Below are 25,492 nucleotides of genomic sequence, written 5' to 3' on the forward strand. Positions count from 1 at the left end.
ATCGAAGCTATCCGCGGATCTGACAATGTCGGAGCCGATTTCTTGAGTAGAGTTTAATTTAATTTAATGTTTGACTAGCCAAAGTGAGCTATTGTTTTTTTCATTATCTTGATCCAATGTTTTAGGTTAAAGACAAAGAAAAAAAAACAGATCGTCTTATACCATGAAGAGATATTTAGTAGGTAAAGAAAGACTATTTTTTGTTGTCTGATTAGGAATAGAAATATCCGCATAATAAATCAAGCGTAATTAACTTGATAATTTCTCTTTAAAAAAGAAAAAAAAACAAAATCTGCTACCAATACCATTAACATAACTTCAGTAGGTATTGAAATGTAATGTTCACTTACAGGAAATAATCATACATAATATACATAATATATACACATCATATCAATTACAAGTTCTTGAACAATGAGAGATATTAAATACATATGTATATGTGTTTAGTTAGGAATAGATATTTATATATATATATATATGCACATATGCATTTTCGATGATTTTCTTTGAGAAAAAAAAAATGATCCCAAAAAGGAGTCAGGTTTTATTTGATTACTGACGATATTGAAACAAAGATAGGAAGTTAGTGTCAGAGTTGAAATAAGCTCTTATATTTGGGTTTTTGCAAAATGTGATACATTTTTTTCAAATAGGGGGTAATTGTCAGAAGCTCATTTAAACTCCCCTTTATTAGCCAGTGGAAGAGCCTATTTGGTTGAGTAACTCCTTAATTTGTTTATCAATAGACCAAACCTAACTGCTAGAGTAGGCAACCCCTCACTGTGTTTGATAGCTATTGTGTGTGTGCACTGCATAGGGCTATGCAAGCAAATGTTGAGCAGACTGCAGATAAGCAAGCATAGGGTGCAGCAGCACCTTTCAGCAGCTCCTTGGCTGGGAAAGCCAGCACTTTGGTGCCACGCCTTTGCTATTTGGAGTGGCATGTAAGCCAGCAGTGGTTGGTACACTGGTTGGAATTCAAGGTCCAGACTGTAAGTTGATGTTTTATTTTACCACATCATTATGTAAAGCTTTGATGATTATAGTTAAAAACTGATGTTAATTGGTATCACAATTGAACATGTAGAAGGATAATTATGCTATTCGAAGACAAGATATAAGACATACATGTACAGATATTGGATATTTTATATAAATATATACCTTTGTCATACACTTTATTAGGAAATTCATGATATATTTATATGTCTTACACATGTCATGAAAGGATTGTTTTAGGAAGTGGCTTAACTATCCAATACTTAAAACTTAAAGCTATTTTGTCATTTATCAAGACAATTGGTGTAGTTATTACAATGTTGAAGGTTTTGTTTAAACACTGATTAACTAAGGAGAGTGGAGATTTTTATATGACACTTAATTAGAATAAACATTTCACTTGTTCGAAGTTAGGACTCTGCTATTAGGTACTCAAAAGCAAGTATAGAAGTTTAATGACCTGCTTGAATGTACTCAGCATTTACTTTATTTTTAAACTATTTGAACAACAGAAATGATATGAACTGTAGGCTGTTAATCCTTGCGTGTTCTCTTCCAGACGGCCGTTTGTATTGATGATTTATCCACGTCTTACGACGTTCTACGATTGCTACGTTATTCACGGGAAAGTCCCGAGATCTAGGTTATCCGGTTTCTTCTATTTTGACAAGTTCATCACATTCGCAAGTTCATCCCATATCGTCTTCCGTTCGCACAGCTCATCCATTTCTTCAGCATCGTATGATCAACTTGGACATTGAAGCATTCGACGTCTGACGTGATGAGTGAAGACTCGAGAAACTGAACTTTCTCCATATTATGAAGTCGGTATACTACATAATTGTTTTCATAAACAGAGTTTATGCTCTTTGAATAGGAATAGCAGGTCACAATACTTTATTTAGATTATATTAATTTAAGACAGATTGTTCCAAAAACTTGTTGATACAAGTTTATTGATTTTTATGTTTTGTCAGCATGTGAGCCTGGATAATGGCAGTATGGATATATATATAATAAATTCATTTTGATTGAAATGTACAATCCTATCTTATAGTTTAATTCTTGGGTGGTCAAACAGCCTGAGTAGATTAATAAGTCAAGTTCACATAAAACACAATGTGACAATTTGGGGGCTTGTCCGGGAAGGTTTAGGCCATAACATACCCTGTTGGTTGAATTAATTGGTATAGGATTTGATTGTTAGTTTTGTATAACGTAATGATGAAGATAATCTAGGATTTTCTTTTGTCTTTATCTAGTTTGGTCAACAAATATAAGATTTCATTTGTCGATGACATGACCTCTCGCAGAGTTTGTGATATGTACTTATGAGAAATTTCTTGTTCAATTTTCAGAATTTAGCCGAAATCCTTCAAGTTCTTTGTGTCAGTGGGCCAAGGACCATCCAGTGCACCAACACTCCTGCTAGCAACGAGCATGCGCAGCAAGGTCAAGTGCGAGTAAAGGTTTATTTTGGATTGTCGGTGAGTTGCGAAATTGAATATGCGTGAAAATTTATTTGTGCCACACAAGTTATCAAACACCCCCTTTGAGAAATAGTTGATATAGTATTAGTTACTTAATAGTTTTTTGACTTAGGTAGTGGTAGTTCACAGATTTAAACATGAGTACTAAGTGGTTTGAGATTGGTAAGGAATTAGGTCTGTCAGGGCCTGAGCTTCTTTCATTTGTAGGAGAAAGGGAACAATTAGAGCGAGAGGAACGTAGGGCTAATAGAGAAGTTAGGAAAGAGGAAGAAAAAATTCTGGAGATGAAACTTGAATTGGCTCGTGTTCAGAGTCAGAGTAGGTCTGATAGTATGATTGATAATGGTAATGGAAACGGTCGTAGTTTGGTACCAACCCCTAAACTCCCTCATTTTGTTGAAGGAAAAGATAATATGGACGCATATCTCAAAAGGTTTGAGAAGTATGCGGAAGTTCAGTCATGGCCAAGAAGTAGTTGGGCCATTAGTTTAAGTGCACTTTTGCAAGGTAAGGCACTCGATGTGTATTCAAGACTTCCAGCAGATAAAGCTGAAGATTATGATGCCCTTAAGGAAGCATTGTTGTTAAGGTTTGAACTTACTTGCGACGATTTTCGTCAAAAGTTCAGGTATTCCAATCCACAGTCTGGGGAGACCCCCAGTCAATTTGTTGTTAGGTTAGAACATTATTTGAGTCGTTGGATTGATCTCTCAGGTACGCAACGTACATTTGATGGTGTAGTAGAAATGTTGCTCAAGCAACAACTGGTTGAAAGAGGTGGAACCTCTCTAGGTCTTTTTCTGAAGGAAAGGAAACCTAAGAATATTTCAGAGATGACTAGTCTAGCAGACACGTATGTAGAGGCCCATGGTGGTCACTTTGGAATTACCAAAAAAAAATAAGAACGATAGGAAGGGAAAGCCACAAGGTAGTAGGTACCCTCAGTCAGACAGTGAAGCTAAAACAAGTCCGGGGAACTTAAGAAATTCACCTCCTGAACGGAAAAGAATTGGTCCGTGTTTCATTTGTAACAAGATGGGGCATTTAGCAGCTAAGTGTAACTCCAAATTACAAGGTGCAAGTCTAATTAGTAGTACTGATCATTCAAAAGGTAGAAACCAAAATCAGAAAAGAGAATCAACTCAGTATGAAACAAATAGTAAAGTATCAGTTGATAGTAGGTCAGATTCTTGTGCAACTTGTTCGCTTGTTAGTCCAGATATGGAAGGAAGTGAGACACTTGGACTTTTGTTAATGTCTTTAGTTAGTGAGAAAGATAAGTCAGAGATAGTTACTAGAAATACCTTACGAAAATCACCAATGATGTGTGCTGCATGTCAGCGTCGTTGGCGTGGTAAGTTGACTGTTGTTGAAGGTAGGATTGGATCACACAAGGTTGATGTCCTTTATGATTCAGGATGTTCTGGTGTTGCGGTTAAGAAAAGTCTTGTGAGGTCAGATCAATTTACTGGTAAATATAGACAATGTGTTTTGATAGATCAGACTCTGCGTAGGTTTCCTACCGCTAATGTTCATATTAGGTCCCCTTTGTTTGTAGGTACAATAGAAGTACTGTGTATAGAGACACCAGTTTTTGATGTTATAATAGGGGACATTGAAGGTGTCCATTCCGTGAGTAATCCCCATCCAGATTGGAAAAAGGTAGTTCAGGGTGATGATATTACTCAAGGTAATGTTAGGAATGTAGATTCCAATGGTAACTCTAATTCTGAGGATGAGAGAGTTGAAGTTCACGATGATGATAGTACTCAAGGTCATGTTAGGAAGGTAGATTCCAATGGTAACTCTAATTCTGAGGATGAGATAGTTGAAGTTAATCGTGATGATGGTACTAATGTAGGCCTGGCTGTGCAGACAAGGTCTCAGAGTCGAGAAGCTCGACGCCCCCAGCGGCCCTTGAAAGTTCCATCTCAGATCCCAGATGTTTCTCCTGAAGAAATTAGAAGAGAAACTGCAAAAGATCCTAGTTTAAGGAAAGCGAGAGAACTCGCTCAAGTTAGTTTGTCGGATGAGGATAGGAAGAACACTTATTTCGTAGTAGAAGATGGACTGTTGTACAGAATGTTTCAGCCTAAGAATGAGAGAGGTAATTCTGTGAAGCAATTGGTAGTCCCTCAGGTCTTTAGGAAAGTTGTGTTGTCACTTGCTCATGAAGGAATAATGAGTGGGCATCAAGGTATAGGCAAAACCACTGAGAAGATTTTAACTTGTTTCTTCTGGCCCGGCATTCATGCCGATGTTACTCGTTTCTGTCGTTCTTGTGACATTTGTCAGCGGACAGTACCAAAGGGAAGAGTTCCCAAAGTGCCACTTGGCAAAATGCCCGTAATAGATATTCCATTTCTCAGAGTGGCTATTGATATAGTTGGCCCTATCCATCCAATGACTAAAAGGAAGAACAGGTATATCCTGACCATTGTTGATTATGCGTCTCGCTATCCAGAGGCAGTCGCATTGCCAAATATCGAAACAACCACTGTAGCTGAGGCTATGGTTGAAGTGTTTTGTAGGGTAGGAGTTCCTCAGGAAATCCTTACCGATCGTGGTAGTCAGTTCACGTCTGACATGATGAAGGAGGTGAGTAGGTTGTTGTCAATAAAACAGTTGATGACGACACCATACCACCCCTCTTGTAATGGGTTGGTTGAGCGTTTCAACCAGACCCTAAAGCAAATCTTGAAAAGGGTTTGTGCGGATCGACCCAATGATTGGGACAGGTACATAGGACCAGTGTTGTTTGCATATAGATCAGCCCCTCAGGCATCCCTTAGGTATTCCCCTTTCGAATTGATCTATGGTAGGCAGGTTAGAGGTCCCTTAGAAATACTCAAAGACTTATGGAGTGATGAAACTCATGATCCCGAGTTGAAGACTACTTATCAATATGTAGTCGATCTTAAAGAGAGATTGAAGAGTACTTTGGAAGCTGCTCATGATGAGCTTCGTAAGGCAACGTGTAGAAGTGAAAGGCACTACAATGTTAGGAGTAGGCAGCGTAAATTTGACCCTGGAGATAAGGTACTTATCCTCCTCCCCACTGATCATAATAAGTTGCTCCTCCAGTGGAAAGGTCCATTTAAGGTTGTACACAAACTTGGCGATAATGATTATCGTCTTGATGTTAATGGAAACCACAAGACATTCCATGCAAACCTCTTAAGGAGATATATTGATAGGTTTGACAAAACAAAGGCAAATTCTGATAGTGATAGTAGTAATTCAGATCCCAATGTTACTGTTGCTGGGTTGTTGGATGTGATTGCCCAGGCCACGATCGTCGACCATGAAGATGAAGACGACGAGGACAATCCATCTCCAACATCAAACCCAATTACGATACAAGTTCCAAGATTGGAAGCGAAAGAGACTGTTGAAGATGTGAAGTTAGGACCTGACTTAGAAACTAGTCAGCAGCGTCAGTTGAAGAGGATACTTGGTAGTTATAGAGATGTAATGACTGATTTACCTGGTAAGACTCGGTTAGGTGAACACTCGATTCGGCTAACGTCTGACGATCCCGTCCGACAGAAGCCATATCCAGTTCCTCATGCCCTCCGTGGCGTAATTGATGATGAAGTTGAGAAGATGATAGAGATGGAGGTAATAGAAAAGTCTAATTCCCCATATTCATCCCCCATTGTTATTGTCAAGAAGTCAGATGGAAGTAATCGCTTTTGCATAGACTTTAGGCGGTTGAACCGCGTGACTGTTTTTGATGCTGAGCCCCTTCCGAATACAGAAGAAATATTTTCTAGTTTGTCAGGGTCCCACTTCTTTTCGAAGCTAGACCTTAGTAAAGGATACTGGCAAATTCCCCTTTCTGATGAGACGAAAGAGAAGACCGCGTTTCAGACTGCGAGTGGTCTTTACCATTTCCGCGTAATGCCGTTTGGACTAGTTAACGCGCCGGCGACATTCAGCCGAGTAATGCGTAAACTGCTTGCAGGTATGAAACATGTAACAAACTACTTAGACGACATCTTGATCCACACCCCTTCATGGGAAGAGCATCTTGTTGTTCTACAAGAATTGCTGAGAAGACTGCGAGCAGCGGGACTGACTGCTCGGCCCAGTAAATGCCAACTGGGTTGTCAACAAGTAGAGTTCTTGGGCCACCTCTTGCAAGATGGTAGGATTCAGCCAATGAGTGACAAAGTGGAGAAAATCAAGAATGCAACCAGGCCAGCTACCAAGAAGCAACTCAGGGCGTTTATTGGACTGGCAAGTTACTACAGACGCTTTATTCCACATTTCGCGTCCATAGCCTCACCGTTGACCGATAAGACAAAAAATCGGGAACCCAACCAAGTTCAGTGGACAGAACGTGAAGAGAAAGCCTTCACGACTTTGAAAAGTAGTCTTGTCCAACGACCCATTCTGTGTCTCCCCGATATACATCGTAGGTTCATTGTCAGGACCGACGCCTCATCGACAGGCATTGGAGCTGTGCTCCTTCAGGAATATGATGGTGATAAACACCCAGTCGCCTTTGCAAGTCGTAAACTCCTGACAAGAGAACAAGCGTACTCTACGATTGAGCGCGAGTGTTTAGGCTTAGTCTGGGGAATCAATCAGTTCCAGGTGTACCTTGAAGGTAAAGAATTTACCCTCGAAACTGATCACCAACCCCTCCTCTACCTAAATCGCACAAAATGCATTAACAATCGTGTAATGAGATGGGCACTAGCCCTACAACCATTTCGGTTCCGTATCGAAGCTATCCGCGGATCTGACAATGTCGGAGCCGATTTCTTGAGTAGAGTTTAATTTAATTTAATGTTTGACTAGCCAAAGTGAGCTATTGTTTTTTTCATTATCTTGATCCAATGTTTTAGGTTAAAGACAAAGAAAAAAAAACAGATCGTCTTATACCATGAAGAGATATTTAGTAGGTAAAGAAAGACTATTTTTTGTTGTCTGATTAGGAATAGAAATATCCGCATAATAAATCAAGCGTAATTAACTTGATAATTTCTCTTTAAAAAAGAAAAAAAAACAAAATCTGCTACCAATACCATTAACATAACTTCAGTAGGTATTGAAATGTAATGTTCACTTACAGGAAATAATCATACATAATATACATAATATATACACATCATATCAATTACAAGTTCTTGAACAATGAGAGATATTAAATACATATGTATATGTGTTTAGTTAGGAATAGATATTTATATATATATATATATGCACATATGCATTTTCGATGATTTTCTTTGAGAAAAAAAAAATGATCCCAAAAAGGAGTCAGGTTTTATTTGATTACTGACGATATTGAAACAAAGATAGGAAGTTAGTGTCAGAGTTGAAATAAGCTCTTATATTTGGGTTTTTGCAAAATGTGATACATTTTTTTCAAATAGGGGGTAATTGTCAGAAGCTCATTTAAACTCCCCTTTATTAGCCAGTGGAAGAGCCTATTTGGTTGAGTAACTCCTTAATTTGTTTATCAATAGACCAAACCTAACTGCTAGAGTAGGCAACCCCTCACTGTGTTTGATAGCTATTGTGTGTGTGCACTGCATAGGGCTATGCAAGCAAATGTTGAGCAGACTGCAGATAAGCAAGCATAGGGTGCAGCAGCACCTTTCAGCAGCTCCTTGGCTGGGAAAGCCAGCACTTTGGTGCCACGCCTTTGCTATTTGGAGTGGCATGTAAGCCAGCAGTGGTTGGTACACTGGTTGGAATTCAAGGTCCAGACTGTAAGTTGATGTTTTATTTTACCACATCATTATGTAAAGCTTTGATGATTATAGTTAAAAACTGATGTTAATTGGTATCACAATTGAACATGTAGAAGGATAATTATGCTATTCGAAGACAAGATATAAGACATACATGTACAGATATTGGATATTTTATATAAATATATACCTTTGTCATACACTTTATTAGGAAATTCATGATATATTTATATGTCTTACACATGTCATGAAAGGATTGTTTTAGGAAGTGGCTTAACTATCCAATACTTAAAACTTAAAGCTATTTTGTCATTTATCAAGACAATTGGTGTAGTTATTACAATGTTGAAGGTTTTGTTTAAACACTGATTAACTAAGGAGAGTGGAGATTTTTATATGACACTTAATTAGAATAAACATTTCACTTGTTCGAAGTTAGGACTCTGCTATTAGGTACTCAAAAGCAAGTATAGAAGTTTAATGACCTGCTTGAATGTACTCAGCATTTACTTTATTTTTAAACTATTTGAACAACAGAAATGATATGAACTGTAGGCTGTTAATCCTTGCGTGTTCTCTTCCAGACGGCCGTTTGTATTGATGATTTATCCACGTCTTACGACGTTCTACGATTGCTACGTTATTCACGGGAAAGTCCCGAGATCTAGGTTATCCGGTTTCTTCTATTTTGACAAGTTCATCACATTCGCAAGTTCATCCCATATCGTCTTCCGTTCGCACAGCTCATCCATTTCTTCAGCATCGTATGATCAACTTGGACATTGAAGCATTCGACGTCTGACGTGATGAGTGAAGACTCGAGAAACTGAACTTTCTCCATATTATGAAGTCGGTATACTACATAATTGTTTTCATAAACAGAGTTTATGCTCTTTGAATAGGAATAGCAGGTCACAATACTTTATTTAGATTATATTAATTTAAGACAGATTGTTCCAAAAACTTGTTGATACAAGTTTATTGATTTTTATGTTTTGTCAGCATGTGAGCCTGGATAATGGCAGTATGGATATATATATAATAAATTCATTTTGATTGAAATGTACAATCCTATCTTATAGTTTAATTCTTGGGTGGTCAAACAGCCTGAGTAGATTAATAAGTCAAGTTCACATAAAACACAATGTGACAGAGTCCATCGTGACGATATTTGATTTACACTGATATGAGCTGTGATTTACATGAAATGGCTTAGGCTTGATTTTCATGTTGTTAATCATTGCCAAGCTTGGGAAAAGTGTGGAGAAACAAGTATTAAATGAAAATGAAATGTAAACCAACTTTAAATGATAAAAACTTAGTGAAAAATGCTGGAGATGTCTGATATAAACTTTTGTTCAGATTCAGTTATGTCCTCAGATCCAGCTGGCACAAAAAGGGTAAAGGTTGTGCTTACTAAGTGTTGAAATTTGGGCGGCAAAATTGTTACAAAATGCTTGAATGTATCCGTTTTATTTCAATTGGCTAAAAGTGCTAGGGAAATTTATGAGAAATGCTTCGCAGGGTAAGTTTGATTTCACCCTTTCCCCTTGACACAGCGTGAAAACAAGCATTTCTGCGCAAACAGATTTTTGCGAGCTTTACCAAAATGGACAGTGCTCACTCAAGTGTAACATTCTGTCAAAACTTTTACTTTCATTGGATAGATGAGACCCAAACCCATATTTATATGTGAAAAAATTACCCACATGTTGTATATTTTTTAATTCCCAGGGCTTTTTCAAAGTGTAAACTTTTTTTTGATACGCACTGTAGTATGCATTTTTGCATTTTATCATTATCATTAGTGTTATTTTATTGCGTACGCAAGTTTAGGGAGTATTTGTTGCTAAATGAAATATGATACATACTTTGTACTTGCATTATTCTCAGTATTCACTGCTTCCTCTTTTAAAAATTAAAAAATTTCCCTCAATGTATTTATTATGTAAATCTTATGTTTATGTTCATTGGGATCAGGTTTACAAGTTGTTTAAAAAAATTATAAAATTTTATGATCCCACCACATTTTCATTGTAATCTTTTTTGTAATATTGTATTTTTTCTTAATGTTGTTTGCTATGCTTTGTATATTTGCATGTATGTGTTTAATGAGAATGTGGAAAATAAATTCAATTCCATTCAATATACATACTAAAGAGGATTTTGATATAAATCCTATTCTATTTATCTCTTTGTTCTGTTATAGGCTGCTCTTCTGGTTGCTTCGGTCGGTCTCTCTATGTCTTTCGGCGCTCTCTTTATGAAAACATACCGTATTCACCAAATCTATACAAGCGCTATGAAAGTCAGAAAAGTTCTGGTGAGTAGGTTATATGATTTCATGTTCAAGGTTTGAATTTTACTTTCGCTCTCATCAAGTTCAAAGCAACAACGTTATAGCGTATTATTGTGAAAGAACGTTTTTTTTTACGGATTATTAAAGTGTATAAACACTGTCTGGCATGTAACTGTTGCGTAATTTTGTAACCACGTAGCTGGGAATCGAAAATTGGGCTTAAATGTTGGAGGAGACTTCAAAGTAAAATGTTGGGGCGGGGTGAGGATAGATTCATCGCCTCCCGCCCGGTCGTTTTTGAAGTTAAGGTCTATCTTTAGTTTTGGTAATTTCCGAAAAAATTCACGAATGCGTCTGTTTTAAAGCTAGTGTGGATGATGATAAAAAAAATCATTTTGATGGATACATGGGATATGATTTTTTTTAATTCATGTGAGAGTTTTTGTGTATTTTTCTTATATGTGATCACTATACTGTGTAGAATAGGTGTTCAACGGACAGACAAAACTTTATCCATCCGATCCTGGAGGATTTTTTTAAAGATTTAAATCAGACTATAATCGAATTCAGGCTCAAATCGAACACAAGAGTCAAACCAGTGGCGTACCTAGGATTTTCCACAGGGGGGAGGGGGGCAAAAAAAAAAAAAAGGTCTTCAAGCTCGTCAGGGGGGCAATAAAGGCCTTCAAGCTCGTCAGGGGGGGGGGGCAAGATAGGTCTTTCAAGCTCGTCAAGGGGAGGGGGGCAGGGATACGTCCTTTACATGGGTTGTGGCTCGTCAGGGCCCTTGCCCCTGCCCCCCGTAGGTACGCTAGTGAGTCAAATCAATTTCAAACTCTAACCAAATCCAGAACCTAAAACAGTACTCAAACAAAAATCTCAGACTCAAATGTTTTGCTCACACTCACACTAAAATCAAAGTCTGATTAAAATCGAACTCAGAATCTAATCAAACTTAAATCAGACTCAATATCGCATCATATACACTACCTCCTCCATTCATTGAATGAACATCAAAACAAAAACATAGACGGAATATAAAACAAAAGAGGTAATAATTCAATTTGTGATTCCAATTTGTTGTCACGATCTACTTAAAAAAAATACATCGACAATAATTGTTGCATTCGTGTATTGGTTTCAAGACATTTGCTCTATGGAGCGTTGTGGCCCAGTGGATTAGTCTTCGGACTTTGAAACAGAGGGTCGTGAGTTTGAATCCCAACCATAGCGTTTTGTTTTGACACAAGCCTACTTGTTCCACAGGGTTCATTCCCCTTTAAACCCGGATAAATTGGCGCATGAGCAAATGTTTTATCTTCCATTTTGTAGAAAGGATTGACCGACTCCCGTCTCCTCTTTGCGATCTCTTGGTTCATCATCATCGATCTCGCTTTCTTTGCTTTCTGGATGAGCTACGATCCAATGACAACGGAGAATAGAACCTACAAACCAATCGTAAGAATTCTTAAAAATTATATCTTCATATGGACCAATATTAAAATGTCGCGTTACCACAAGTTAATCGTTATTTTATCAGTATTGATCAAATGAGGACGAGCAATGCGAATGTCCAATTGATTTATTTTTGTTCACTAGGGGGAAACAGGTCAAAACAAAATTATAGCATTACAATGAACAAGGTAACTTAATAAAGAGGGAGATAGCGAGAGAGAGAGAGAGAGAGAGATAGGGGGAGGGGGGGGGGGGGGTAGATAGAAAGAAGGAAGGAGCCTAAAAGAGGATTTTTTTCACAGAGAGAATTCAAATTATTTGCGGGAATTTAAAGCAAAGAATTATTCATATGGCAGAGCCCTAAGTCATACCACTTTGCAACCGCCTGTCTGATTTCACCGATATTTTTTTTGGTAGCTGGATGACACGGCGCCTGAGCTAGAGATCTCTTTCGTCCCAACCCTAAACATCTGCACATCGGCATCAATGCTTCCGTTCATGGGAGCTCTCGGAGTCTACAAGGGTGGGCTGCTTTTGTTTGGCGTTTTTCTCGCCTGGTCTACCCGAAAAGTCCGCATCATGGAGTTGAATGACAGTAAGCCAGAAGAATTGAGTCTGGGTTCTTGGCTAAAATTAGGCAAATTTGTTACACTGCAAAACTCCGATGTTGATTTAACTCCAGCCCGGAATCTATATATGTCCACACCAGAGGAGAATTGAAACAGCACCAGTTTGGAATCAAACCGATGATGTTTTAAAACTAATTGGTGTTGTTTAAACACCTATCTGGTAATAGATCAAAACGGAACTGGTGTTGTTAACACTTCCCTGGTGTGGACATATACAGATTCTGAGCTGGTGTTAAATCAACACCGGAGTTTTTGCAGTGTACCCAATGAATGAATTCCTTTCTTTGTTATGCTGCCAATCGTAAACTATATATTACAATATTGATATCATTATTGATATGTTAGAAAAATGAATATATATTATATCAAATAAGATTGCCTAATTATTTTCAAGTGCAACTTAAATGAAATCGGAATTTATACATTACTACCTTTTTTTATTTTTTGGGTGTAATTACGCCACTGAAAACATTTAAGGGAAGACGTCATAAAGTGTGTCAGAGAAATTTTAAAAAGGGGACAAAGTTGATTGGTCTACCTTAAAAAAATGACAAAATACCCCCAGAACATGCAGAATGTGCTATGAAAGCATCAGTTTCACTATGAAGACATCGGAGAGGTTAGTAGTAGACCTATAGTTAACGAAGATTGGTTGATTTGATTTATTTCATTTAGTCACGGTTGACGGGCCAAATGCTGTTTTTTTCTGAAAGCCCGTGTATTATAAAGAGTAAAGCATTACAAAATACAAATTAATCCTAAAGTATTCAATGATAAGTAAGAATAAATGAAACAAAATGACGACAAAGAACCTATGACTAATTGTGTGCAAGGGCTTGGTTACCGTAATAAGGAGCGCTGTGGCCCAGTGGATAAGTCTTCTGACTTTGAAACAGAGGGTCGTGGGTTCGAATCCCAGCCATGGCGTAATTTCCTTCAAGAAATTAATCCACATTGTGCTGCACTCGACCCAGGTGAAGTGAATGGGTACCCGGCAGTATTAATTCCTTGAATGCATGAGCGCTGAATGGCAGCTCGAGCTAAAGCCGGGGTAATAATAATAATAACAACGCGCCTCGGAATAGAATATTTCTAGATAAATGGCGCTATATAAATTCCTATTATTATTATTATCACTATGAGATATTTAATATCAATTTTAATTAAACATCACGTAAGAGGGGACATCAAAACCTTTATTAAGATTGCGTTATAAAGATTTTGTTCATGTCTACACACCAATCAAATGAACCTTTTCAGTGATTGAGAGAAGGGACATTACAGAATTATTCATATTTATTAATAACCTTTATGCATCCACTGAGACATCTTTCCCCCTTTTTCCAAGGTAAATACATTGCCCTTTCAGTCTACACTGTCTGTTTGACTTGCGTCATCGCAGTGCCATTTGCATACATCTTCTACAGCAGAGGAGACATCAACTATGTATTTACTTTCGTTGGGGGCGCCATAGTCTTTGCAACCACCGTTGTGCTGTGTTTGGTTTTCGTGCCGAAAGTAAGAATTGGAATATCATATTTTGTTCGTTAATGGGGTGCTGACCTGATCTAGAATGTCAAATTGCACTATCCATTACACAGTAATAAAATAGCACGTTGTTTAAGTCTGTCACTCTAACAACAGGTTGTTTAAATTGTTTTGCAATTGTTTAAACTTTTTAAACTTTAAACTTTTTAAACTTAAATTGTTTAAACTTTTTAAACAACTTGTTTAAAAAGTTTTAACAGTTGTTTAGAAAGTCTAAACATTTGTTTAAAAAGTTTAAACATGATTCATTAAAGTGACGGGTTTAAACAACGTGCTTAAAATTTTTAAACAGCGTTTTTACAGAGTAGGAAATAGTCACACAAATGATATCATAGTGGTGGGATAAGAAACTTATTCAATAGCAGGGCAGGAATCTTGTGCGAACTAGAAATAACAACGCAATATCATGCATAAAGATAAGCTGTCTCTTGATCATGTTGACTTGACATCTTCAGTTGTATGACCTTTGTATGACCATTACTTTGATACGATTGGTACAATCGTTCCTTGTATTTCTTTTATAACCTTTGAATTATTGCTGAAAATTCTAGGATATTCTAGGATATATTTATCACATTTTACTTTCCCATTTCATAATATGTATATTTGTACAATCGAATGAATTTCCATATTTACTTAATTTTTATTGCGTTGCCTTGTCTCAATTGCTTAATATAAATTATTTATTCAACTTGCTATAGGGGATTCACGCTCTACAAGCTATGCTTTTTAGTGGATCCCCTCATTCCCATTTACGCTTTTTTTTACTATTTATACAAGCTTTTGTTATATAATTATGCTAAGTTAAAATGATTTTGAATTCGTACTTTGATTTGTATTTGATTTATATTTGTTATGGAAATGAAAATAAACTTCTTGAATCTTGAAAATCTTGATATTTTAAACACACAAACACGTCCCTCAAATTACTAGCATGTTTTTTTTTTGTTCTGAACTAAATATAAATTTGTTAAACACCTGCAAGGAATTTTGATTTCTTCTTTCATTTTCTATTTGTAGCTGATGGCAATTAATGATCCAGCATCAGATACAAAAGGACGCCCTCTCACTATGGCTACCTCTACTGACACCACCTTTGATGACAAAGACGCAACCCTTCAGCGCTTGCAACGAGCACTGCAACAGGTAATATGGCTTATGTGTGCGTAATGCATGATTATGGTCGCAGCGACATCGCGGAGATGTTTTCGAATTGTCGCAGCAAACGCTTGGGAAGTTTGCAGCAAGATCCTCGCGATTGTCAGGCAAATTGCCTGTTACCTTAACTGTCTGGATTCGTCGCCGATGTGTCGCCTCTAAGATGTGACGGAGACGTTGCCGACACGTCTCCTTGTTGGACCGAAGCTGGAGACATCTCTGCGACAGTTGTTTATTGCAGGTCTACGCGACTTCTCTGAGAGGTTCCGCAGAGACATCGCCAAGACATCTCACCAATTGGGGATGTAATTATAGTATCCTCGACGTCTCTGCAACTGGTGGAGGTGTCTTGTAGACTTCGCAGAGACATCGCAAAGACATTTCAGCAGTTCGGGATGTAATTGTAGTATCCTCGACGTCTCTGCAACTAATGGAGATGAATTGGAGAATTTGTAGAGACAATGCAAGGATGTCTCAGCAGTTTGCGATGTAATTATAGTATCCTCAAACTCGACGTCTTCGCTGATAGAGATTCTCTGAAATCTCGCAGATACATTTGGAAGACTAGAAAAAAACGAGCTCGTTCGATTTTCTTCCTCGGATTTCTCGGGCTAATCATTAGTCCAGGACTAGTTGCAATCTCAGTGAGATGCTTCCTTTAGCCTGATCATCGGATTCAGGCTTTCCCAGTATACAACGTATGCACTTAATACCCGGTTATCATTCCAGCAAAATGTGATTAAACTAACAGAAGTATTTAATCATATGCTTATCATATTTGTTTATTTATTCTCTAAAAATTCGAATGTTAAATCAACCTTTTCCAAATGTTACATCCCACCTTGCATAAAGCTGAATCCAACATTTCAAGTGCTGGGTAGAACCATTTAAAGGGTAAATGCAACATTTATACAATGTCACTCTTCCAACCTTAAAAATGTTTACTTAATATTTCTTTTTTTTAGAGATACAGTACACAATGCAAATATAACATTTGTTTTTATAGCTTGTAAAATTAAATGTCGGTTTTTATTTTTTTTTTTCAACTTTCTCTTTCTAGAAATTGCAAGAGCGCAAGGATCTTTTGGAAGAGCTGGCTATGTTAGACAGAATCTATATGCAGAGTGACTGAATAGACAAGAAGGGTTAAACTGATACTCTGGGCTGAACATTATGTGATTTGAATGGAGTAAAATCAGACAAATAAAGGACTGAAAATTTCATCACTACTGGACAAGTAATAACAAAGTTATGGCATTTTAAAGGATTCCATGGAACAATTATTCTATTGTATGTCCTCATGAATGATGCAACGGGGGAGCTTATTTTGCCCCCAATTCCGAATTTTGTCCTCCAAGAATGATGCATCAATAAAATCAACTTTACTGATTTCATATGTAAGATAATAATTTTTTTTGTTGAACTTTTCTCTTTCTAGAAACTTTCTAGAAAACAAGCAGTTACAAACACGTAGAAAATAAAAATAGATATGAATTCATGTAATAATGAAAGAAAGAGGAAAACGGGGGTGTGATGTCATCAACCTATTCACGATGAAGAAAGAGTTCCCGAAATAATTCCCCCAAAATAAATGAAATCATAACCTTGAATTTTTTATCAGATTTTTATGAAATTTTGATCATTCTCCCCCCCAAAAAAAAATCTCAATGAAGATATTATTTTCAGCCTTAAGTATAACATCCGTTTGAATATGTTTCATGTTTTTCATTATGTGTGTACGGGTTCCATAATATTTGCTCCGGGGACAATTGCTCCGCTCTGAATTCCACACACAAGTGGAATGACCAACTTCACCCATGGCCATAAACCTTACATAATAGCAAACCTAACGCTACATCTTCAAATTCATCAAATTAAGCCCGGAGCCGTCGCCTTCCCGCACAAAGGCCGTTAGCGCGCACTGCACGTCGCCTCCCACAGAAGGGCCGTTAGCGTGCAGTGAACAGTGCGCTTTGCTGCCTTTGTGCGGGAAGGCGATGCGCAGTCCACGTCCGCGCTAACAGCCCTTTTGCGGGAAGGCGACGCGCAGTGCGCGATAATGGCCTGTATGGGAGAAGGCGACGAATTGTCGCAGGAGCAAATGTCGTGGCATGTGTGCAAACTTCCATATACATCCCGCTTTGAAATCATTAACTGTGCTTATTTTAGATATCATGTAGTTACTGTCCTCTGTGTATTTTATTCCAATAATTTTGCTGCTTATACATGTATTTTTCGTCTGTTTTTATTTGGTGCTCTGTTTTTTTTTTTTACAATTTAAAGATTATTTTAATTGATTTTGTCACGGTGAAATGCCCCTCGAGCTATTTTTTTTTTCTTATTTTCTTAAGAAGGTAATATTTGTTTGAAAAGGGACCTGAAATATAATTTACCAATATTTTCACAGAAATATATATATATATATATATATATATATATATATATATATATATATATATATATATATATATATATATAAAGAGCGTGGCCCTGGGAAGCGAGGGTACTGAAGGTGAAGCACCCCAAGATTTTCCCAGGGGTGCTGCGTGTATTATTCTCAATAGACAGCACCCCCCAGGAATTCAAATAATCTAAGGAAAATGACCAACATTTTGTAGTGAACTTTTTTTTTGTTTTTGGCTCGTCTAAATTCTTGGCACCATAACGACCTTCATTTTGTAGTGAATTCCTTTTTTATTTGTATTTTATTTTATTTTTTTTTGCTTGTCAAATTTACTTCAGCACCCCCAGCCCCCCCAAAAAAAATCGTTCATAGGGCCCTGTATTAAAATGATTAATAAGCAATTTGTGAATTGTAACCGATGGGTTTTTTACAAAACAAAAGAGTTCTGACATTCAAAACTTTCTTCCACTTTAAAAGTTGTCAACTTTCCACTTTATGTTGTTAAACAGTAAATTAAATAATTACCGGCGATTTTGATATGAACTTAAATCTTCAAAATATGCCAAAAACGTACTTGACAGACAGGAATTTTAATTATTCATCTGGTTTCGATGGAATTTCCAATGCGTATAACATTTATTACTGCTACATTACTTGATAATATATCTGATAAATTCTAATAATTCGAAATATGTGCATGGAACATTCTACAAAGTTGTCATAAACCACATGTCTGTCTTTTCCCTTTTTGAAATTGAAGCTGAGAAATTAATGAATAATAACTATGATAGCAAATATATTGTTTAATCATTTATTTGAGAAAAACAAATCACAAACGAAAGTATAGCTCTCTAATATTTATTGAAATAACTCAATGCTAAACACTTTTCCATAAAACAGTCAGGAAATCTAAAATAAAAGAAACGCTGGACACCCGAATGTGTTTAGATGTATCAATAAGCCCCCCCCAAAAAAAAAAACATTACAAATAATTACTTTATTCAAAATTGGTCGCTTACAAACAAAAGTGAATTATAAAAGTATAGGAATAAAGTATAAAGCGAGAAAAACATTTAAATTTTAAATTAGGAAAAAATGTCATAGGAGCCTGTAAAACAATCTATAATCTACTGAATGTGGTTAGATCTTCTTTACAACCACATTTTTTTTCAATGTCAAAATTTGAAATTCTAAAATTCAAAATTTAGGGTTGCCAAGCATTCAAGCCTGCAACCTTCTAAAAATCGATATGTATTAAAAGAAAATGCAAAATGTGTTAAATGTTTTGCTTATCAGTTATACGTATATTATTACTGTATTTCCTTTTTTAATTTGATTTTTTGAAAAGTGTTGCAAAACCAATAAATGAAATGAAATTGAAAAAATCCTAATTGCGCTCCAATATTTTGCCAAGTTGCTTAATGAAAGTACACAATCAGAGTCTGTAAATTACTCAAGAATTAACTATATTGTAAATTTGACAATATTTCATGACTATTTAATAGGATTATTCATACCATTATAAAAAAGTTGTGCATATTGTCTAAGAATTATCATCCGGTATCTTAAATAGGTAGAATTATACCGATATGTGAGAAATCTATGAAAACTGTATGCGATACAAATTATTTAATACATTTCTGTTGTATATAAACTGTTGTAATTATTTCATGTTATCATTGTATAAATTATAAAACAAAATGTTTATCAAGTGAATGAAGTTATTAATAAATTCAAATTCAAGTTCATGAGGAATACTATTACTATTTATTTTAACAGTTACAAAACTTCATCTGAGTTGTCTTGTGTATGAACATTTTTGAAGGAAAATTTGTTAATCTTATGTATAGTTACCTAAAAAAAATACTTTCCGATTGCAATTAGTATGCCTTACAAATTATAGCGCTATGAGATGACGTAAGATAAGCAATAAATACAAATGATATTGAATATTTTTATTGATATATTCAATAACCAGTCGAATATTATTTGTCATTGACAATTTTTCAATTGGGCTTACTCTTTCTAATTCATGTTATTACGGAGAATGTGGTAGTCATCTATTTTTGTCTGGAAGTTATTTAAATGACCGATACCCATATCGCTACGCTCTCCTGTTTTGTTGGTGGAGTCCCGCAAGGATCTATCCTTGACTTCCAACAATTATGTTTCTATTGTATATTATTGCACGCAAATCGCGTAATAAATCATTTCTAGATAGATGACACTGGATAAATGCCAATTATTCTTCTTATCATTATCATTTATATTTTTTAATCATTATCATTATTGTCGTTATTTATCATCGTTATTTTCATTGTTGCTATTATAATCATTATTATAGTTTTTTATTATTACTTTTATTACTTTTTCAAACCCTTAATCGTTGTCTTCCTGATACCTTTTGCTTCACTTTTAAAAACACACAAGAAATGAAATTAGAAAGTTGAAAAGAATATAGAACAGCTGTTCCATCTGGCTTCGTAAACCTACACCCCTTCAAGAATTCGAAACCCTGTTATTCTCATGGATTTACGTTAAACTTCACTGAATACATTTATTTCCCGATTTATACCATGTTTACACTCTACATCGGATCGCGGTGCAGACCCGCGAGCCGGTGCTGACTCTGCTCGCGGATTATCTTGCGTCGCGCTTCACGCTGCCCCAGCTCTCGGATCAGAAAAACACAGATCAGTGGATAGAGTTTACATAAAAAACGCGCTAATTACCGGCGCAGAATCGGCTTCGTGTTTACACGGAAAAAAAATGGCCGTGTCTGCACCAGCTCGCGGTTCTGATCCTACTATTTTTGGCGGAGCAAAATTGCTGCGTCTGCACCGCGAGCCTATATACATGCATAAAAATGCACCGCGAGCCGATGCACGTGTAAACAAGGTATGTATCAAATTGGGTACTGACAAGGTTAGGTTGCCCCTTATTTCCACTTTCCTCATTTTCAACGAGTGAAAATTTTCTTTTATTTGATCATCGAGATGGAATGTGGGCTTACTTGTACACCACGAATGCGTCCCAGTCGTTATTGAGAAGAACCGTCCCGTCAGCTTTTCTTTCGGAGCATTGGTCCGAGCCTAGCTTTTCAACTACCTCCCGATAGAGCGCAGAGGGCGCTGTCCCTCGGAGATCAATGATCTGACTGAGAAAGTCGATGATGAGTTGTCCTTCCTTCGACCCCTCTTGGAAACAGCTGGTGATGTCCGCTTGCGATTTCTGGAGATTTTCCTCGAAAGGGATGTTGAGGTCTGAGAGGTGTTTTCGGATATCGTTGGTGCCCGGATAGGGTCCGACGACGTCCTGTATTTGGGGGAAGCTGCTCCAAACCTGTCTGAAACCTCCCATATCTGCAATGTGAAATATGGAAAAATATCCAGGTTAAATGCATTTTAGTGTTTCATTTCACGTAATTTAATGTAATGATCATATTGTTTGATTTCATATATAACCTTGTTTCCTGTAATGTAACCTGACGCAATGCCATTCATACCGTTGTCATTTGATGTCACTTTAGTTGTATTCATTTCATCTTTATAGTGAAACTTAAGTTTCATGATTCTATATACGGTTGAAGATTCCCATTCAAGAGCCAACTAAGGTTTGATATGTTTAGTTTTTTTTCTTATTTCAATTGAAATTTAATGGAGTCGATATAGATAAAATAGAAGCTAAAGATAAAACCAAATATCTTTTTTTTTAAAAAGACTACCCACTGACATCATCGAGCCGCCATCTTAGAGGCTGAAGCCATTGCCTTGCATGCATTGGCGATCTGCAGCTGACGAATCTCTGACAAATCCGTTTACGCGTATTCCTTTATCCTCTAAGGGAGGGCGCTATAAGATAATGACGTTATATACGCACAAGGTCTTTACCAAAGAAGCTATAATATATTGAAACTCACCAGATAGAGTGGTTATCAGCATAACACCGCCATCCTCCAAGCAGTCGTAGAGATATCGCAGAGTATCATTAATATCGTCAATGTAGTAAATGGATTGGATCGCGCTGATGAAGTGGTATTTGGGCGGGCGTTTGCCCTCTTGTTCACGATATTTGTCAAAGACCATTTGACGCAGGTCAAAATCGATGCCACTGAATTCGGACTTGGTCTCCTCTAGGGCAGAGTGGTAGATCTCAAGCTGTCTTTTCGCGGGCTCCACCACTACGTTTCGGACAGACTTGAAATGGGCATTGATGCTTGCTGCCATTTTCCGGTCCATCTCACCTGATAACGAAAAACACGAGAAAATGATAAATGATTATATAAGAACAGACGATTTTAGAATGTAATGGCATGGATGCCCGGAGCAAATAACCAGGTGAATGTTTCTCAAATCCGTTCGTAAAGCTACTCGTGACATTACGCACGACAAGAGTGGAACTAGGCCTAAAGCTTCGGACTCTGTTTTATTGGTTGTTCCACTGAACTCCGTTGGCTCCACTCACCAATTACAGAGACCGAAGTTTTAACTCGATCTGTACTCAATGGCCATATGTTTATGCAGTAAGTTCGGATAACCCAGGGAAGTGAAATTGCGCGACAGCCGAAGAAAGTCACTGTTTTTTCCATTTTAAATTAATTTTTCCCCGTTTTGGTGCATGTCGGGCCAAAACGGGAAAATAATCTTTATTTTTGGTCCAGTTCTTTTCATATATTTTTATGAAATAAAGAAAAAAATCAATGAGCCCCGTCGGGGGGATTTTGAATCTTTAACCCCCTAATGGCGGCTGCACAAAATTGCGAGCCGTCTGTGTATGAGGATAAAAAAAAATGTTTAAAAACTCCTCGAAGAAGACGGCTGTCAGCTTTTCAGACTGGATCATGTTCTTAGATGGTAAGTCAACTACACAGGGATATATCTTGTAGCTATAAAAGAAAGGATCATTAGTAACTTACCATCTTACTTAACAGCTGTATGAAACACCCCACCAGGGCCATTGCTAAAGGAGTGGGGTGCGACACCCCCACTACTCTTCATATCGTCGTTAAATCTGCCCTCCCATCGGGAAAACATTAGGAAAGGGGACAAGAGGAAAAAAAGAACAAAACAGGAAAAGAAAAAAAAGAAGGAAAGATGAAAAGAAAGGGGAAAAATAAAAGGAAAGAAAAAAAAAACGGGGAGGGGACCGGGTATTCAATGTTTTGGGTATACCCTGCGGATGTTCCGGTATAATAATGATGTCCGTCGGGAAAATGATGAATTGCTTGATACACAATCGCAGGGCTGTTGGACCATGGTTGGACTGACGCCTGTCGGAAAAATGATTAATTGTCGGGCCACGCAGAATTGTTCCAGTTGTACCGTGCATCTTCTCTCTCGGTCTTTAGAGTTCCTTTATCTTTGTCGGTATATGTCTATAATATGTTTTTATTGTTACATTTTCGTGATTTTTGGACCTCTCTGTACCGACATTGATTAGAACGTCCCGGTTTTAATTCTTAAAAAAAAATGAACTCGAGCTTCGCGCTCGGATCATTCATTTGGTAAGATCCTCTTCACATTTTTGCTACATGCTTTTCCTACAGTCCTTATTAGGTCCCTTTCTGGTCAGAATATTACAAATTTTAGCTCACGCTAGGTCTAAGCGTATGGAGCGTTGTGGCCCAGTGGATTAGTCTCCGGATTTTGAAAAAGAGGGTGATGTATGAAAGAAATTGATGTATTCAAAGACACCAAACATTTTTCTTATATCGTGATTTACCACATATGCCGACATATTTGCATGTCATGTCATTTTTATGAAGATATTCTTGTAGGCCTATTATGTAGATAATAGTAGGGCGGACCTGCCCCGTCGCAAAATGAGGGAACTCGCCCAGCGGCCCGCCATTTTCTTTTTTCTTGATTTTTTTGGAAAATGTACAACATTATGTTGAAGAATCAAGGGTATGTTTCAGTAAGTATTTATCACACCTTTCTAGCCCCCCCAAAAAAAAAATTATAACTGCATTCATGAGTGTCTATAAGAAAATACAAGAAATTTGATTTTTTTTTACAAAATGGCCATGAAATGGACGAGTCGCCGAAATTTTCTAGATGATGACCTCACGCCAAGATTGCTACCGTTGGGTAGCTTGATATTTAATACATCATCAACAAAACTTTTATCCAATCACAGAAAAGGGGGAAATCACGTGGTAGACTGACTTTCCCCTGGGGTGGATTAGCCACGCTCTCCCCTACTGTTTTATGGATTACCGATTTTTTTTCCCCACTCGGCTGATATGCTTCCTCGCATGAAAATATTGGCAGGTTATCTTTAAGAGTATTTGGGTGATGTTAAAACAGGCGTGGGAGGTACTCTGAGATCTTTTAGTTCCTGGTGTCGAGTTATTGGATTCATGTATTAAGTACATACAAAGCTATGTAAATACACTAAGAACATGTTATGAAGATTAAAACGGTACACTTAGCGCAATACTTACCCGAACCGGTCCCAATTCCGAGCATGTTAATTTGTGTTTTTGCTGAGAAGCTCTCCCTCAATTTCTCCAACACCATCTTGGGGAATACTTCCTCGGTCCAATTAACCAAGTGCGAAAACTTGTTGCTCTTCTTGGCATAGACCTGGAACATCTTGGTGTAGTAGTCGGGATCAGTTAGAATAGACTTCATTTTCGTATTTTCCATGATTTCGACAAATATGATCAATTTTGTCTGAAGGAAGAATCCTTATTGTAGTATTGAGAGATAGGTGTAGGGGGCTTATAGAATGAAGTTGAAGGAAGGCGAGAAAGAAATGGATCGCCCGTCGGATCGGCCCCTCATCTTCATCGACCTGTGACCATTTCACAGTGTCCCTTTCTGCCATACCATTTTGTATTCAATAGGCCTATATAATATGACTAACCGACCCGGCAATCAAAAGACGTATACAAGGTCTTTGATAACGATGTATGATATTTTTTTGTTCAGAGGAGGAAACCTAGAAAAGTTGCATGACCCCAGAATCTCGCTCATTCAGTCTCATGATAGTAATTTTATCCAGTCATGCCAGTCAAATACAGGTGTAAACCATTCATCCGAGATAAGTATGCTTAAGTCAAAAGATCAAAGCATTTTGTCTTATTTTCTGTCGAAGACAAAATTCTTAGCCAAAACGCGTAAGGAATTGTAGTGGTCCGGATCAGTTAGAATAGACTTCATTTTCGTATTTTCCATATTAATAGCTCCATGATTTCACAAATATGATCAATTTTGTCTGAAGGAAGAATCCTTATTGTAGTATTGAGAGATAGGTGTATAGGGGGCTTATGGTTTTGAAGTTGAAGAAAGGCGAGAAAGAAGTGGATCGCCCGTCGGATCGGCCTCTCATCTTCATCGACCTGTAACCATGTCCCAGGGTCCCTTTCTGTCATGCCATTTTGTATTCAATAGTCCTATAAAATATGACTAACCGACCGGGCAATCAACAGACGTACATGTATACAAGGTCTTTGTTGACTATATATGATTTTTTTTTGTTCAGAAGAGGAAATCTAGAAATGTTAACCCCAGAATCTCGCTATTACATTCAGTCTCATGATAATATTTTTATCCAGCCATATAGAGGTGTGAACCATTCATCCGTGGCCTAGGCTTTGGCGATACAAATGCACTGTCCTTATAGATGTAAGCAGGGGGGGGGGCACATTTTCCCAAGGAAAAAAAAGGCCTTCACTTTGACAGGGGGTGGGGGCACACTTTTGTTTTGAAGGCATTTTTAAAGAAATGTTTGAACATCAAAATTTGTAATTGTGCCTCTCGGGGGGGGGGGGGTGCATGGGCCGGCTTTAACCC

The 25,492-nt window shown here is 37.3% G+C and overlaps 2 protein-coding genes across 2 annotated transcripts in view; one reads left to right on the top strand and one right to left on the bottom strand.

Moving 5' to 3' along the window:
- The window catches only part of LOC121428499 (gamma-aminobutyric acid type B receptor subunit 2-like), a 56,318-nt gene extending 39,677 nt beyond the window's left edge, over nt 1-16,641 (top strand). Inside the window, exons 14-19 of the mRNA XM_041625133.1 lie at nt 10,410-10,523; nt 11,832-11,957; nt 12,372-12,549; nt 13,932-14,101; nt 15,152-15,277; nt 16,350-16,641. Of these exons, the coding sequence (XP_041481067.1) occupies nt 10,410-10,523; nt 11,832-11,957; nt 12,372-12,549; nt 13,932-14,101; nt 15,152-15,277; nt 16,350-16,421 (786 nt within the window). The 3' untranslated portion in view covers nt 16,422-16,641. The remainder of the gene's footprint in view (nt 1-10,409; nt 10,524-11,831; nt 11,958-12,371; nt 12,550-13,931; nt 14,102-15,151; nt 15,278-16,349) is intronic.
- A 3,346-nt stretch (nt 16,642-19,987) lies between these two features.
- On the bottom strand, nt 19,988-24,508 carry LOC121428498 (histamine N-methyltransferase B-like). Its single transcript, XM_041625132.1, has 3 exons — nt 24,139-24,508; nt 21,613-21,936; nt 19,988-21,055 (listed from the first exon to the last, which is right to left on the bottom strand). Exons 1-3 carry the CDS (start codon nt 24,341-24,343, stop codon nt 20,703-20,705), a joined length of 882 nt encoding a protein of 293 aa, XP_041481066.1. The 5' UTR covers nt 24,344-24,508; the 3' UTR covers nt 19,988-20,702.
- Nucleotides 24,509-25,492: the final 984 nt, after the last annotated feature.

Source organism: Lytechinus variegatus, chromosome 15 (genome assembly GCF_018143015.1).
Source record: "Lytechinus variegatus isolate NC3 chromosome 15, Lvar_3.0, whole genome shotgun sequence".
Lineage (NCBI taxonomy): Eukaryota > Metazoa > Echinodermata > Echinoidea > Temnopleuroida > Toxopneustidae > Lytechinus > Lytechinus variegatus.

Coding starts and splice junctions, on each gene's coding strand:
- LOC121428498 (XM_041625132.1), bottom strand. CDS start 24,343: ATGGAAAATACGAAAATGAAGTCTATTCTAACTGATCCCGACTACTAC. Junction 21,937..24,138: donor CGGAATTGGGACCGGTTCGG/GTAAGTATTGCG, acceptor TTTCGTTATCAG/GTGAGATGGACCGGAAAATG. Junction 21,056..21,612: donor GCTGATAACCACTCTATCTG/GTGAGTTTCAAT, acceptor TTCACATTGCAG/ATATGGGAGGTTTCAGACAG.